At 53.7% G+C, this 15241-nt stretch overlaps 1 protein-coding gene across 1 annotated transcript in view; it reads left to right on the top strand.

Moving 5' to 3' along the window:
- KIAA1755 (KIAA1755 ortholog) overlaps positions 1-12845 on the top strand; it is a 37922-nt gene extending 25077 nt beyond the window's left edge. Inside the window, exons 7-14 of the mRNA XM_052651010.1 lie at positions 572-658; positions 1744-1860; positions 3999-4097; positions 4984-5132; positions 6819-6957; positions 8186-8308; positions 8968-9186; positions 11964-12845. Of these exons, the coding sequence (XP_052506970.1) occupies positions 572-658; positions 1744-1860; positions 3999-4097; positions 4984-5132; positions 6819-6957; positions 8186-8308; positions 8968-9186; positions 11964-12665 (1635 nt within the window). The 3' untranslated portion in view covers positions 12666-12845. The remainder of the gene's footprint in view (positions 1-571; positions 659-1743; positions 1861-3998; positions 4098-4983; positions 5133-6818; positions 6958-8185; positions 8309-8967; positions 9187-11963) is intronic.
- The last annotated feature ends 2396 nt before the right edge of the window (positions 12846-15241 follow it).

Below are 15241 nucleotides of genomic sequence, written 5' to 3'. Positions count from 1 at the left end.
ATTTCATATGGTCTGTCATTTAAGCCCAATAGAAAAGAGCAATTCTTTTCCCAGAAGTCCCAGTAAAAGCTTTTTCGAGGACCTTCTTAGCGCCCATTGGCTCAGGTGTCTGTCCATCAGTCAACCTCTGTGGTCAGGGGACTGTGGCACACTGATTGGCTTAGGTTTAGCTCACATAAATACCAACTGAGAATGGGGCAGGGAGGAGATTCATAACTCACCAGTACAGGCAGCAGCATAAACGGAAGTTTGGGATAAGCTCACCTTGTGGTCTGACCTCCACCCCATCTCCTACTTCTCCCTTTATGGATGGGGAAACTGAGACCCAGAGGGGGCAGGGCACCCAAAAAGTTTGCAAACCAGCTTGAACCTGCTGTTCCTTTGACTTCTGATGACTCCCAATAAATCATTTGACTCATCCTCCAAATAAGGATCCCAGCCCTCCCTTCCATGTGGATCCCAGCCATAGGGAACCCTTACCCCTGTCCCTGTGGCCCATTTGTCTACATCTTAGAGGGGAGGCTTGGTGAGGGCCTAGGCAGATCAGCTCTGAAATGGTTCTGTCTGACAGGCGCTGGTCCCAGCCTCCATCCGTGCCATGCTCTTCCTGGGGGAGAAGGAGGCAGCTCTCCAGCTGGAGGCATTACCTGACATCCAGGTAAGGGGAAGGCAGCATCGACTGAGGTGCAGAGGAGTTGGGCTTGAGCTGAGCTGGGGTGAGGAATGGTGGCCCTGGAATAATAGAGTGCAGGTCAATTAGATACGAGGCCTGGATGCTACAAGTCTCCTGCCCAGCCCCCATGGTGTGCAGGCGTGCTCAGTCACGTCTGATTCTTTGCGACCTCATGGACTGTAGCCTGTCAGGCTCCTCTGTCCATGGAATTCTCCAGGCAAGAATACTGGAGTGGGCTGCCATTTCCTCCTCCAGGGGATCTTCCCGACCCAGGGATTGAACCTGTGTGCCCTACACTGGCAGGCAGATTCTTTACCACTCAAACACCAGGGGTGCCTACAGATTTCTTGGGGAATCACTGGTTCCCCAAGTACTGATTAAGTGGTTCTGGGTTTGGCCTGGGATTCTGCATTCTAGCATGTTCCTAAAGTGCTGCTGGGACTGCTGGTCCGTGGAGCACACTTGAAAAACCAGGGATGAAAAGTGGGCTCCAGAACCCCACAGAATTCTCCCCATCCCAAGCTTAGGTATCTGGAGCTGTTTGTACCATAAGCCTCAAGCTTCACCACCTGGGAGAATCAGTCAACTAGTCCCTTCTCCACATCTTAGTGGGTACCGTTAAGATTTGGCAACCTTTCTCAACATCCCCAAGAACATCTTCATGGGTCTCCAGAAAATGGTACAAGGACAGCAGAGAAGTTGCATGACAAGGGCCAGCTTTAATCGGTTCATGTGATTGCCTGGACAACTGTGCTGGAAAGAGCCCAGCTCAGAGGGAAGGAGCGCCGTGATCAATTAATGATGTCTGCCTCCATCACAGGCTAGGAGAGTGGCAGCATGAGCGCTGCTTGTTTGCAATTCCTTACACAGGGTCTGGCTCTCAACTTTGATTTATCAGAGTTTCCAGAGAAAATTCCTTGCCCAGAAAGTAACTCTTCAAGCCAGGGGCAGTCTTACCCATGGGAGGTGGAGAAATGCTGGGGCATGGATCTGGGCAGGACCTTCTGAGACATTGGTCTCTACATTGAGTTCCCTGGTCAGAATGAATTTGTGTGTGTGTGTGTCTGCAGGTAGAGGTGCTGACCTCACTGAAGGCCCTGAGCCACCACGTGGACCCCAGCCAGCTCCCTACGGCCCTGGAAGGCCCCTTCCCCTACTGTCATGGCGAGTGGGTGCAATTCTTCCAGGTGTCTATCATCACAGCCTTCACCCCGCACCCTCATCCCTTCTCTTTCTCTACTCTCTATCCTGTTCCATGGACCCACCTGGACTTATCTGGTTCAAAAACAGTCATTCAACAAACACTGATAATGAGGGTGCAGAGTGGAGTGAAGAAGAGCTCAGGCTCTGGGGCCCAACGGCCTGGCTCCCACCCCCAGCTCTGGTGTGTGACCTTGGGGAAGTTATGCACCTTCTCTGAGCCCTTTTCCTCAGTAACAGAATGGGGGTTAAGAAGAGTACCTCCTCCTGGGGCTAGTGTGAGACTTGGGGTAAAGAGCTTAGAAGAAAGAGTGTCTGCCGCATGCAAAGAGTGATGGGAGTGTTTCCCACAAACACATTTACAGGCATCTGCTTTGTGGACGCACAAATCTCGGGGAACTTGGGGTCTGGTGGGGGAGGCAGGCGTGCTCCCTCCTGTAAGAGAGAGGAACTAAGGAAACTGCCAGGGGTCTGCTGCTTTCCCATGTGACCTCAGTCCCTACTCACCCCAACCCTGCAAGGGGGCATCTCCTGCCCGGTTTAGCACATGAGGAAGCACAGGATGGGCACGACTTCTGCAGCAGCACACAGGTGCTTATGCGCTTAAACCTCCCGAGAACCAGTGCTGAGAGCTGGGCCCGGGGCAGCTCGACTTCAGCACTATTCCTATTTGGAGCTGGATAATTCATTTTGGGGGTGAGCTGTTTGCACACTGTCAAGAGATTAGTACCAGCCCTGGACCCTACCCACTCTGACAGTAGCTTCCTCCAAATGATGACAACCGAAGCTGTCTCCAGACATTACCAGGTGTCCCCTGGCGTGGGAGACCATCCCCACTGAGAACCACCAGTCTCTAGTCTCACATGGCTGTTTGCTTGTTTGGTTTTGGCCCGCGCTCTTCTTTTTAATAGGATCTATTTTCAAACAGACCATACATTCAAAATTCAATTAGTACAGAAGGGTATAAACTGAAAAATCTCTTACCCTACTCGCCCCACAGGCCCCCAGTTCCCCTCTCCAGAGATCTCCAGTTCCTCCAGGGGCTTTTAAACTATATTTTTGCTTTAATGCCTTCCCTTTAAATAGAATCTTACCTATAGACCCAGCCTATAGAGGCTTCCCTGGTCGCTCAGATGGTAAAGAATCTGCCTGCAATGCAGGAGACCTGGGTTCGATCCCTGGGTCAGGAAGATCCCCTGGAGAAGGGAATGGCCTTCAGTATTCTTGCCTGGAGAATCCCAAAGAGCGAGGAGCCTGGTGGGCTACAGTCCATGGGGTCGCAAAGGGTTGTACACAACTGAGCGATTAGCTTTTTCACTTTCATAAAGCTGATAATGAAGATGACTAAGGATGCTATTCTAAGTGCCTGGCACAAATAAACCCATTTAGTCTTCACACAAGCCTCTAGGGCAGGAACTACTGTGCTCCCATTTTATAGAGGAAGTGGAGGCACAGAAAGGTTAAGAAACTTGCCCAAGGCCTCATAGCTAGCAAGTGGTAAAGCCAGGCTGAAGTGGGACCCAGAGAAGATGGCCTCCAACCTTGCCATCTCACCCCTCCTACTGTTCCCTCCCCCACTATACCCCAGTGGCCTGGGAGTAGGTCAGACCTGTCCTCTGTCTTTTTCCCTCTCATTTCCAGCATGAGTGGTTCTCAAACTGTGTTCCCTGGACCAGCAGCATCAGCCTCACCTGGGAACCTGGTAGAAATGTGCACTCTCAGGACCCACCCCAGAGAAACTAAACCAGAAACTTGGGGGGAGGGCTCAACCGCCTGGATTTAAAAAACAATAATTCTTCTGATGTGGACCATTTTAAGATTCTTTATTGAATTTGTTACAGTATTTCTTCTAGTTTACGTTTTGGTTTTTTGGCCGAGAGGCATGTAGAATCTTAACTCCTCGACCAAGGATCAGACAGACCTGCATCCCCTGCATTGGAAGGCAAAGTCTTAACCACTGGCCCACCAGGAAAGTCCTGCAGCCTGGATTTTAACTGGCTTTCCAGGTGATTCTGATGCAGCTAACGTTTGAGAACCACCAGCCTGCATGTCCTCCTGGTGGGTGGAGGGGAGCGGTGTCCTCTTCGCAGGCTGACACCCCTACTCTGGACCTCCTGTCCTGCAGAAGCTGGATCCTTTCCTTGTTGACCTTCGTCAGGCCTCCTGCCTGCTAAAGGCTTCCATCGAGGAGTTTGAGAAGGGTGAGCCCCCTGAAGGAGTGCAGGTAAGCCAGGGGCCAGAAGTGGGGAAACCACAACACACCCCCGATTCCATGGACCAAGGGCTCAGTGAAGGGGCTTTGTTTTCATTCATTCATTCAGCTGATATTTACTGGACAGTTACTATGTGTCATGCCCTGGAGACCCAGCCTGGGGCAGATCGACTTGTCCCTGCCTTCATGGAGCTCATGGTGCAGTGTGAGAGGTCATTTAAAAAAAAAAAAAAAGTAAATAGAAATGGACATTTCACTACAAGTGATGCTAAAGGCTGTGAAAGTAAGATTGAGAGTAATGGGGAAGGAGGGTATTGAAGCTGAGCCTTGAAGGATGAGATGGAACCCTGGGAACAGGAACGGGACTGTGCTCCAGGTGGAGGGCAATCATGTTCAAAGCCCTGAGACGGGGCTGTGCTTGGCATATTTGAGCAAGGAGGCCAGTGTAGAACAAAGTAGGGGAAAAGGAGGAGACCTGCTAGGTCCACAGCTGTATCAGGGAGAAGCTGAGTTGGGATTTGATTCTAAATGGAAAGGGAAGCCGCTGGACAGTTCTAAGCAGCAGTGGGATGATCAAATGGGCCCTTTGAGATCTGTCTGGTTGCCATACAGAGAACAGACTGCAGGGGGAGCTAGGGTGCTATGGGGAAATCAGCGGAGCCCTGGGATGGATGTCCCAGAAAGAGATGATGGTGCTTGGACCAGTGAGGTTGCCATGGTGATGAGAGGAAGCTTGGTTTGAGGAGATGTTTTAGAGATAGAAAGGGTGGACTTTCCATAAGACCTTGAATACCAGTTGGGTATTCAAGGGGAGTCAGGCAGAATCAGGGAGTGGGGAGCCCTAGAAGGTTATAGGAGAGTGGGAACTGAGCCTCAGGCTACTTCCCTACCCTGGCAGGAGGCCTCCAGGTGTCTGAACAAGTCCAAGGAGCTGATGGAGGCCGTGCTAAGGGACCCAGGCTTGATGAGCCTCCAGCGGGAGGGCGGAGCCACCCTGGCCAGGCTGAGACAGGAGGGCAGCAGGCTGAACTTCAACCCGGACGTCAGGTATGGGCACCAGGCTTTTCCTCCCCTACCCCATCCTGTTCCCCGGGCTGGGACCCAGAGCTGGGGCCACTTTGCTGAGGGGACACATAGGGTGGGCTCTGAGGATGTCTGGGATGGGGTGTTTGCAGTGCCCACACCCCTAGCTGAGGCTTCTACCTTGGCAAGTCCCTTCTCTGTGGCCCTCCTAAACCCAGACATTGGAGGAAGCTCCCCCACTTCTGGTGACCATCATCAACCAAGCACCATCTTTGACCCAAACCCTGGGCTGAGGGCCTTCAAGAGCTTGTCTCTTATTCCTCATAAGATTACATGAGGCCCACATCCTCCTATTTGGCTGATGGATGCTGAGGCTGAGCGAAGGGAAGTAAGAGCCAGGCTTTGTGAACACTAACCCCTGAACTGCCCTGCCTTCCCTGGCAGGGGCCTGAGAGAACTTCACGGTCTCAGAACCACAGAGCGAACAGTGCACATTCCTAGAAACTACCAATTTTCTTAAAGTTAGGGATGGGGTGGGGTGCAAATCAGCAATTAAATCAGCCAGCAATTGTAAAAATTTTGTCTCTGTTAGAATGAGCACAATTACAAAGTTTGCATAATCTTCCAAGAACGTTTTGGTTATTTAACCAACCCCAAATAGCACTTAGTATGAGCACAGCATTGTTCTACGGACCTCAAGAATGTCAACATGTTTAATTCCCACCCACAAAGTGGATCCTAGTACCGTCCTCATTTTACAGTGGAAGAGCCTGAAGCTCGGAGAGAGGATAAGTGACTTGTCCAAGGTCACGCAGCCAGGACTTAAACCCAGGCAGCCTGGCCCAGAATCTTGAACACACCACCCTGAACTGTGCCCACAGACAGATTCATGCAGATGTGAGCGCTGGACAGCAGCTCCTGGAGGTGGAGTCATCTCCCTGCCCCTCACATGGCCTGGTGGGGCTGGCACTGCCTTTCCCAGGACGCCCCTGCCTGACTGGTTGGGCTCTGGGGCCCCTTTGTTTCGCCATAGGCCCGTCCAGACCGCTGGCCACCAGCAGTTCCACGAGGGGGCGCTGTGGTCCCATGTGAGCCGCTCTGCGTGTTGGTTCTGCAGCTCCTGCCTGTCCCCAACTTCCTCTCGCCCTTTGCCAGACAGCCTGGCATTTTCCATCCTGTTCACTCAGCCGGGGCGCTCACCCATTCCCTGGAAAGGCAGTGACCCGTGGGAAGGTGCGGTCAGATGAGGCTCCCTCCAGGAAAATGTACTCTCCTTCCCTCTCCTCTTTTACCTTTTCCTTCTAAAGGATCGCTAGGGCAGAGGAGGGTGCAACCACCTTGCGAAGTGGGTTCTGTTACAGAAACGGAGATGCGGAAAGGGTGAGGAATTTGCATAAGCTCCTCTTACTGGAAGGTAGCAGGCCTGGGGTGTGAACCCAGAGGCTCCTACCTTCCTAGGGAAAGACAGGGTCATTTGGTTTCCTGCTGTGGCCTCTGGTCCTCCCAGTCCCCCGGAAGGCCGAGGCTGAGGCCCACAGAGGTGTGGGGACCTGCCCAAGGTCACACAGCAAGTCAGCAGCTGAAGCACCCAGGCCAAGGCCACAGAGCTGGAGGGAGTTAGGGAGGCAGGCCTATGCTGGGCAGGAGTGCAGGGAGTGGGGGCCAAGGGATCAACATCTTGGGTTTTTCTCACCCTCCGTGGCCTCCCAGGAGCCATCTGGCCGAAGCTGCCGCCCTCTACAGCCTTGTGGATGAGCAGCTGCACGTCCTGGCCACTGTGTCCAACCACCTCCTAAGAAGGCTGGAGCTCCGTGTCCGTCTGGGCCGCCTGGAAGCTGCCATCCACCAGGTGAGAGAGGGGAAGGAGGAGGCTGGCCCAGGGACCTGAGGGTGGAAGTGGGGCTCCTGCCGCTCCAGGCCCCGCCCCAGCCAGGCGCTCTGCTCTGGTATAAAGATACCAGGTTGGCACTTCTTTGAGAGCCAGGTAGGGGTTCTTGGAGCACACGACATGCACTCCGTAAGGGTGCTTGGTGACTGAGGACATAGCTCGAGACGCTACTTTTTTTTTTATGTATATAATTTTGTATATTTATTTCTCGCTGTGCTAGGTCTTCACTGCTGCATGGGTTTTTCTCCAGTTGCGGCGAGCGGGAGCTACTCTAGTTACAATGCACAGGCGTCTCATGATGGTGGCTTCTCCTATTGCTGGTTCTAGATTTGCTGGGCTCAGTAGTTGCAGCTTCTGGGCTCTAAAGCACAGGCTCATTAGTTGTGATGCACAGGCTTCGTTGCTCCGAAGCACATGGGATCTTCCCCAACCAGGGATCAAACCTGTGTCTCCTGCATTGGCAGGCAGTTTCTTTACCAGTGAGCCATCAGGGAAACCCCCCAGAAGCTGCATTTCTTAAATACCAGCTTTGCCCCAAGCTCTGGGCTGGAGCCTTTGTGACCATCACCACTTTTCAACCTCATCCCTTACCAGCGACATAGGCAAGACTTTAGGATTTCGCCTACTCACTGATGAGGAAACGGAGTCTGGGAGACGTTATGTCACCTGCCCTTGTTGCACACCTGGGGGTGTGATCCTGGAGCCCACACCGGGCACCATCCTGTCCAAACGCCGGTGCCTAGAGCCACCACCTCCCTGCATGCTCGGGGTCGTGGAGCACAGGGTGCCTGGAGCCAGACGGCTTGGGTTCCAGTACCGGCTCCAGCACTTACTAGTGGTGTGATCTAGACAAGGTACTTAATTATTCAGTGCCTAGGTTTCCTCATCTGTTAAATGGGGGATAAAATTAGTGGCCACATGGGACTTTGTGAGGATAAAGTAGGTGAGTTATGTACCCTTTAGGACACCCCAGAATATAAAGAGGACTCGTGGGATCGAGAGCCATTTTACCCCATCTGTCCCTCATTGAATCCTCATGTCTCCAGAATTATAGGGGGGTGTTTCAGGCCAGGTCAGTGGGCCCCCAAATGACTGAGGATAAGACCTCAGCCTCTCACGAAAGCAGGAGGCTGGCCAAGGGATGTTTCCTCAGCAGTCCCTCACATCCAAACCTCCCTCCCTGCTCCAGGTCAGCCACTGGATGGAGCAGGAAGGAAGCCAGTGCCTGCAAGTGCTGACCCCCAAGGACGGAAGCTTGGAGACAGTGGAGAGAGCCCACGCAGAGTTTGAGGACTTCTTCCTTCAGGCTGCGGTGAGTTCCTGAGACTGAGGGACAGGATGGGAGCAGATGGAGAGGACCAGAGCAGGGTGGGGGTGGCACTGCTGGGAAAAGGTGCGAAGGTGGAGAAGTACTGGAAAGCTGCTCGAGACAGTGGGGGAAGCAGCTTGGATCACAAAGGGTTCGGCTTAGATACTGTCTCCTCCAGGAAGCCTTCCCTGACTACCCAGTCCAAAGATAACCAGTCTCAGAATCCCTGATGGATTTCTTAAAATACAGATTCCAGAGTCCTACTCTAGTCCTACTGAATCAGCCTGGGAGGCGGGGGGAGTCTGCCTCTTCGGTGTGCTGGGCCCTGGGGCCCAGGGCAATTCAGCCCCTGTTTTAAACTTCAGGGAACTTCCAGGCCAGTTTTTTTTTTTTTCTTTTTTTCTTTTTTTTCAGAGGGTTGGTTGGAGGGGCAACAGGGAAATAGTCAGAAAGGGAACACCGTGGTGACTTAGATGAGAAGCCTCTAACTCAGACTCTGGGGTCAGGGAATTTTTCCAGAAGAAGGTGACACTAAGTAGAGTCTCAGTGGGCAAAGTGAACCCCGGGTTCCCATTTTATAGATGAGGAAACTGAGACTCAGGAAGTCTCATATCTTGGTAGAGAGGCTGGAGCTGAGTGGACACCCTCCCCTCCCCACTCAGGCCCAGTACCGCCGCGGCCTGGAGCTGTGCAAGCAGGCGGCCCAGCTGGCAGCAGCAGCCAGGGCTGGGGAGGCAGGAGGGACCGAGCTTCCGGAGCTGGCAGCCTTTGCCTTCACCCAGCGGGCCTTCCAGGCAAAGCTGACCCACTTCTACATGGCGGCCGAGCGGCAACGCACAGACCTGGAGACACTGCTCCACCTGCACCACTTCTGCAAGAAGGTGAGCCTTCCAGCATAGGCTTCCCACCCCTGCCCCCAGCGCCTGGAAGGAAGGGTGGGGCAGGAGCGGCTGGACACAGCGCTAGGCTCTCTTCATTCCACAGTCACTTCCATAGGAAAGAGAATCAGCTGCATTTTCTGAAAGGGAAGCAAGGTTTGCAAGATGAAGTTACCCTCCTAAACCAGATCCAGCTGATCTCTGAACCCGGTTTGTCCCACTACACAGGAGCCTCCCAGGGACACGAACTCTCAGAGGACCCTCAGAAAACATCTGCTTCTTAAGTGATGGGTTTAGGGGCAGGTTGTTGTCGTTCAGTTGCTCAGTCATGTCAGACTCTTTGTGACCTCATGGACTGCAGCACGCCAGGCTTCCCTGTCCTTCGCCATCTCCCAGAGTTTGCTCAAACTCAGGTCCATCAAGTCGGTGATGCCATCCAACCATCTCATCCTCTATGCCCCTTTGTCCTCCTGCCCTTGATCTTTCCCAGCATCAGGGTCTTTTCCAGTCTGTCGGCTCTTTGCATCAGGTGGTCAAAGTATTGGAGCTTCAGCTTCGGCATCAGTCCTTCCAATGAATATTCAGGGTTGATTTCCTTTAGCATTGACTGGTTTGATTTCCTTACTATCCAAGGGACTCTCAAAAGTCTTCTCCAGCACCACAGTTCAAAAGCATCAATTCTTCAGCATTCAGCCTTCTTTATGGTCCAACTCTCACATCCATACCTGACTACTGGAAAAACCATAGCTTTGACTATATTGACCTTTGTCAGCAAAATGATGTCTCTGCTTTTTAATATGCTGTCTACGTCTGTCATTGCTTTTTGCAGCCTGGGGATTTCTGAGAATCCAATCAAAGTCATAGACTTGCCCTCCATACGTAGACCTTTGCAGGCAACTTCATGGGGTGAGAACCAGGCTGAGAACCTTGATCTCGTCCCACCTCTCTGTTGCAGAGTTGGGGCAACAGGAGGAAGAGGGGTAATGCCTCATGGGTTAAGGGTATCTGGAAGCTTCTCTCCCTTGTTTACTAAATTTAGCCAGTTTCAGCCCCATCAACCTTCTCTGGAGGAAGCAAACTAGCTCCAACACAGAGGCCTTCGCACTGGCTGTTCTCTCAGGCTGGAAAACTTTTCCCCTTGATGGGCTGGCTTCTTGCCTTTGGTAAGTCTCAGCTCATATGTCCCTTCCTCACAGAGGCCCTGCCTGAGGCCCAGCCCCTGCCCCACCCGCCCCGTTCGCTCTCATCACCCTGTGCTGATGACTTCATGGAGCTCTTTGCAATCTGAGCTTATCCTGTGGCTCCATCACCTGCTCACCTCCCCCTTATCTGTCACTGTGAGCTGGGCTCCCCGAGCAGGGACCAGGTCCAACTGGGTCCTGGTTCTATCACGGTGCCCACGGCAGGATCAGCACCCAGAGGAGGCTCAGAAATTGGTCGCGTGAATGGAGGAAGAGTGGAGTCTGGTGGAGGGCGAAGGGCTGGGAGGCATGCAGGAGCCCAGAGTCTTTCAGAGGTCGTACAGGACAGGAGGGGATGGCCTTAACCTTCATTCCCACCTGTCCTGTCTCTTGGTGTTCAGCCTGGGTGGGCCCTGTTCTCCTCTCTGGCTTTGAATTTTAATCCGTACAATAAGCAGTGGGGCAAGATGGTTTCTGAGGTGCTGTCCACCTCTGTCTGGCTTGGCCTGGAATATCTGGTCCCAGACAGACAGACAGCTGGACGGCTCAGTGCTGGGCTCAGCCCCAGATGGAGAGCGTGCAGGCGGCAGCTTTGGCACTAAATAATAATAACACGATTGTACCGCTAAGGGAGATTTATGGAGCCCTTTCCCAGCCATGAGCTCAGTGTGCTTCCGCGAATATGAAGCCATTTATCTACAGACAAGTTCCTTTAATCCGCGGAAGGATGGTTTCCTCGGAGAAAATGGTTCTCCAGTCCCCACCGCCTAACGACTCGCTGTCGGCTTCTAAATTAATGGAGAGAAAGATTATGTTTTTCACGAGCTGCTGGAAATGTGTTGGCTCCTTTGCGGCCTGCAGACATTTTGTGGGTGACGTGGGGACGAGCAGAATCCCCAAAAGGGGCCTGACCGGACTGAGGGGGCTTCCAGGCCAGGTCTGGCTGACAGTCTCCCTGTGGAACTGCCTGGGCCAGTTTCTCCTGTGCAAGGAGGTGCTTGCAAGATACCCTCTTGAGGCAGGACAATTGAGTTCAAATCCCAGCTTCTCCCTGACCTGAGGCAAGTGACTTCATATCTCTGAGCCTCAGTTTCCTCCTCTGTAAAATGGGCCACTGGCTCAGTGAGATCCTACATGAGATGCACAGAGGCTGGCAGACGGTCGGTGGTTCAATCAATATTAGCCAGTCTCCTCCCTCAGCACCACTTATTAGGGGTTCATACCGTCCGAGAATCCACATTTTTCAGCTCCCCAGTTTTCATGATTATCTACCACAACCTCCACTTTACAGAGGGCGAATCTGAGCCCTAGAGAGGGTTGAGTCCTTACTGGTCCCTAAGTTTGGAAGACTGGCCTAAAGATCTCAAGGGTGCTGGGGATTGTTTCTGGTGGGTCCTTGGGCAAGAAAGAGGAATATTGTCATCATCAGCAGCAGCAGAGAGAACCACAGCCATGCTGGGTGGGGAGGGGCCTAACATGGATTGGGCATTTTTATTAATTCTCTCTAGCTAGAGTCATTCTTGAAGCCTCCTCTCTGCTCAGAGGGAGCACATCCCTATCTTCACGGAGCCCCCACCCCCCTCTTCTGTTGTCTCCCAGGTGACCTGGTTCCACATGGACTGTCAGGACCTGATGGCCCAGCTCAGGCTGGGCAAGGCCCAGAGGACCAGCCCTGGGGACCAGCGCCGTCTCCACCGCTACCTGCAGCGCCTGGCTTCCGAGTTTCCTGCTGAGAAGCTCACAGCCATGGGGTTGCAGGTGGCCTCATTGAGCCAGGAGGGCCTGGGCCGGGACCTGTGGGAGGAGGCCCAGGCGAGACACGAGGACATCCAGATGCTCCTGAAGAAGGCGCTGGCCCACTGTCCGTGCCCGGCAGGTTCCCCGGCCCACCCCATGTGCCCAGAACTCAGAGGGGCGGCCGCCAAGGACCAGGGCCTGAATGGGGAGGTCACTTCCAAGGGCAGATGGGACCTGCCCCTCCAGGACTCACTGGGTTCAGATCGTTCGCCCAAATCCCGTTGGCCTCCTTGGGCCCTCAGGCGCGGACAGAACAGAAATTTCCAAGCGGCCTCTCCGACCCAAGAAGCTGGCCAGGCTGTTGAGGTTGATGAAGGCAGAAGCTCCCGTGGGCCCTTGGACCCCGCTCCTGAGCGTTTCCTCACCACCCTCTTCTCCTGGCAGCGACTCCCCAGGCAGACTCAGATCCCCCAGCCTGCTGGGGACAGCTTCTCCTCGGAGGGGACAGGCTCACAGACATCTCTGGAGGACTCGCCCCACACGAGTCCCCCTGCTTCCCTCTAGCTGGGAGTTCCCATCAATCACACCAGGCTCCCGAGGGCGAGGGGAGGGGGTGCCTGGGGTGGAGCCCAGCAACAGATGGGGAGCCCGGGACTATCCCTCAGAACGTGGCTACTGAGTTTGGCCCGTGCTTGGAGGATGAGAACCCGGCACCTGCTCCTGGCCCCAGGTAGCTCTGGGAAGCCCGACTCTCACATTCAGAATAGTGAGAGCGTAGGGCAGGGCAGGGCAGGGCAGGGCAGGGCAGGGCAGGGCAGGGCAGGACATGGGGGAGTGTGGCATTGGCTCCAAAACCCCAGAGCCTCATCGTGGAAAGAGCTGACGGTACAGACCTTTCCAGAGGTCTCTGACCTAGGCAGGCCAGATGCCCACCTGGAGTTCTGGGGTATGCCAGCTTCCCCTTGGAACACAAGAGGCAGAGCTGCCCTCATGATGGAACCCAGGGCGGGGAGATTGGGGAGTGGTTTCTTGTCTTAGGGGCCCACAAGGAAACAGACCCTACGCAGGGATTCAAGTGCACATTTCTTTGGCTTTGATCCCAGGAACTACTGGCAAAGGAGCAGGGGGAGTGAGTCTGGGAAGGGAATAAAGGGTGTGCTGTCAAGGGAACTATTGCGTGTAATTTATTCGCTGGCACTGCTGGCCTCAAGCAAAGAGAATCACCTGCTGGAGGCCAGTTAGTGCACAAAAGAGGGGTAGGGAGGTGGACTGTCTGCCGCATCTCTGTCACTTGGCTCCTCCAACAGACATGAGCATCAGTCTGAAGTTCAAGGAACCCCAGAGAGGACTCCTTCCTTCTCCTGTATCTCTGTCTTCTTCCCCTCCCCAGCACAGGTCCTCAGACCCTACCATCTGCTCTCCCCACCCCCAAGCCCCACTTCTCTTTAGGCACAGCCTCTGGTGTCCAGTGCCCTCAGGTTTTGCTGTGGTAGGGAGCCACGTCCCCAGCCAGCAGGTGGTGCGAGGAGACAGTGGGAAGAGACCCAAGAGGCTCTGAGATCAGAGCATCCAGAAGAAAGCGAGCCTTTCACAATGCCCGGAGTGACCCCGGCTGGCGCCTCCCCTGAATGTCATTATCCCAAGAGCGTGCGCCCATCTGTCCTAGGATGCCTCACCAAGGTGGCCTCTGGTAGCTTAGCCCTGGAATTTTCCTGGCTCCGGGATGAGGGTGGGGCACACGTCCTCCCACAAGATGAGGCTCTAGAACGGGCGGGGGAGGCAGGATCAGAGAACAAACAGGGTTTCTCAAGAGCTGTCTCAGTAGAGAGAGTCACACAAACCTCAAGGCCCAAAATGTCTCTGGGCATCTTCCGGGACTCAAGATTCCATCAAGAGTGGTCTGAGGCCTCTCTGCCTGAGAACCACAAGCAGAGCTGATCGAAGGCAGCTTCCTAGGGGATCCCACCCCAGAAAATCAAAACCAGACCCCGTGGGGCGGGATGGCTGGAACTTGCATTTGTAACCAACTGCTCAGGCAACACAGTGAAGTGTGGGTGCTGTTGGGAAACACTTGGGGCTGAGACCTGAGCCGGTCCCCCGACCCCAACCCCAAGCCAGCTCTGATCTTTCATTCCAATCTCCTGCCTTCTGTCCAGACAGGCCTGAGGATGCAGGAGGCATTTGATTGCCCATCTCCATCTATGCCTGTTGCCTCAGAGGGGGGCTGAAGGCTCTTAAAATGCTGTTGCCATAGCAACAGCATCCAGCCAGTGGGGACCACAGGCAGGGAGCCAGGGTACCTGGGGTGTAAGGATGAAAACTGAGTTCTGAGAGGCTACAGCTACTGCTAGGGCTGAGGGGGGCTGAGGAGGGGTATGGATAATTCAGGAATCCTTGGGAGAGAGGGTCTCCAAAGCCATCTCGTACATCCCTTTGTCTCCAAAAAGAACCGAACCCCAACAACTTGTTTATTCACAGCAGCCCAAAGGAGAGAAGGAGGTGCAGAAATGAAATACAGTAATTAATAATAGTAGGGCTTTCTGGTGGCTTGGTAGTAAAGAATGCCAGCCGATGCAAGAGACACAGGTTCGACCCCTGGTCTGGGAGGATCCCACATGCCAAGAAGCAGCTAAACCGGTGCACCACAACGCTGTAGAGCCTGAGAACTGCAACTACGGAGCCCTCGTGTTACAACTGCTGAAGTCCATGTGTTCTAGAGCTCATGATCAGCAACAAGAGAAGCCACCACAGTGAGAAGCCCAAGGGCCACAGAGACAATCCTGCATGCAACAACAAAGACCCCAGCACAGATAAAAAGTAAATAAAATTTAAAAATGATTAATAATAATATTAATAGTTAACATTTATTCTGTGTTTTCTTTGTGCCTGGCTTGGTGCTAAGCCCTTTAAAAGCTTTGCCGGCCTTGTTGACTTTTTCGCAACAATCCTACGAAGCCTATACTGATTTCACCCCATTTTACTGAGGAGGAAACTGAGACTCAGAGAGGTTTGGTGATGCCTTGCCCAGTGTCACATCGTGAGTGGCAGAACTGGGACTCGACACAGACTGATGCTTCAGACTCACCCTCGGACAAGCTGGGCTGGTTGCTAATTCTGCAGTGACCATGGGCTTTGTCTCT

This window comes from Budorcas taxicolor, chromosome 13, assembly GCF_023091745.1.
Source record: "Budorcas taxicolor isolate Tak-1 chromosome 13, Takin1.1, whole genome shotgun sequence".
NCBI classification, from domain to species: Eukaryota; Metazoa; Chordata; class Mammalia; order Artiodactyla; family Bovidae; genus Budorcas; species Budorcas taxicolor.
Note: the sequence above shows the minus strand (reverse complement) of the source record. Positions and strands in the feature narration are given on the sequence as shown.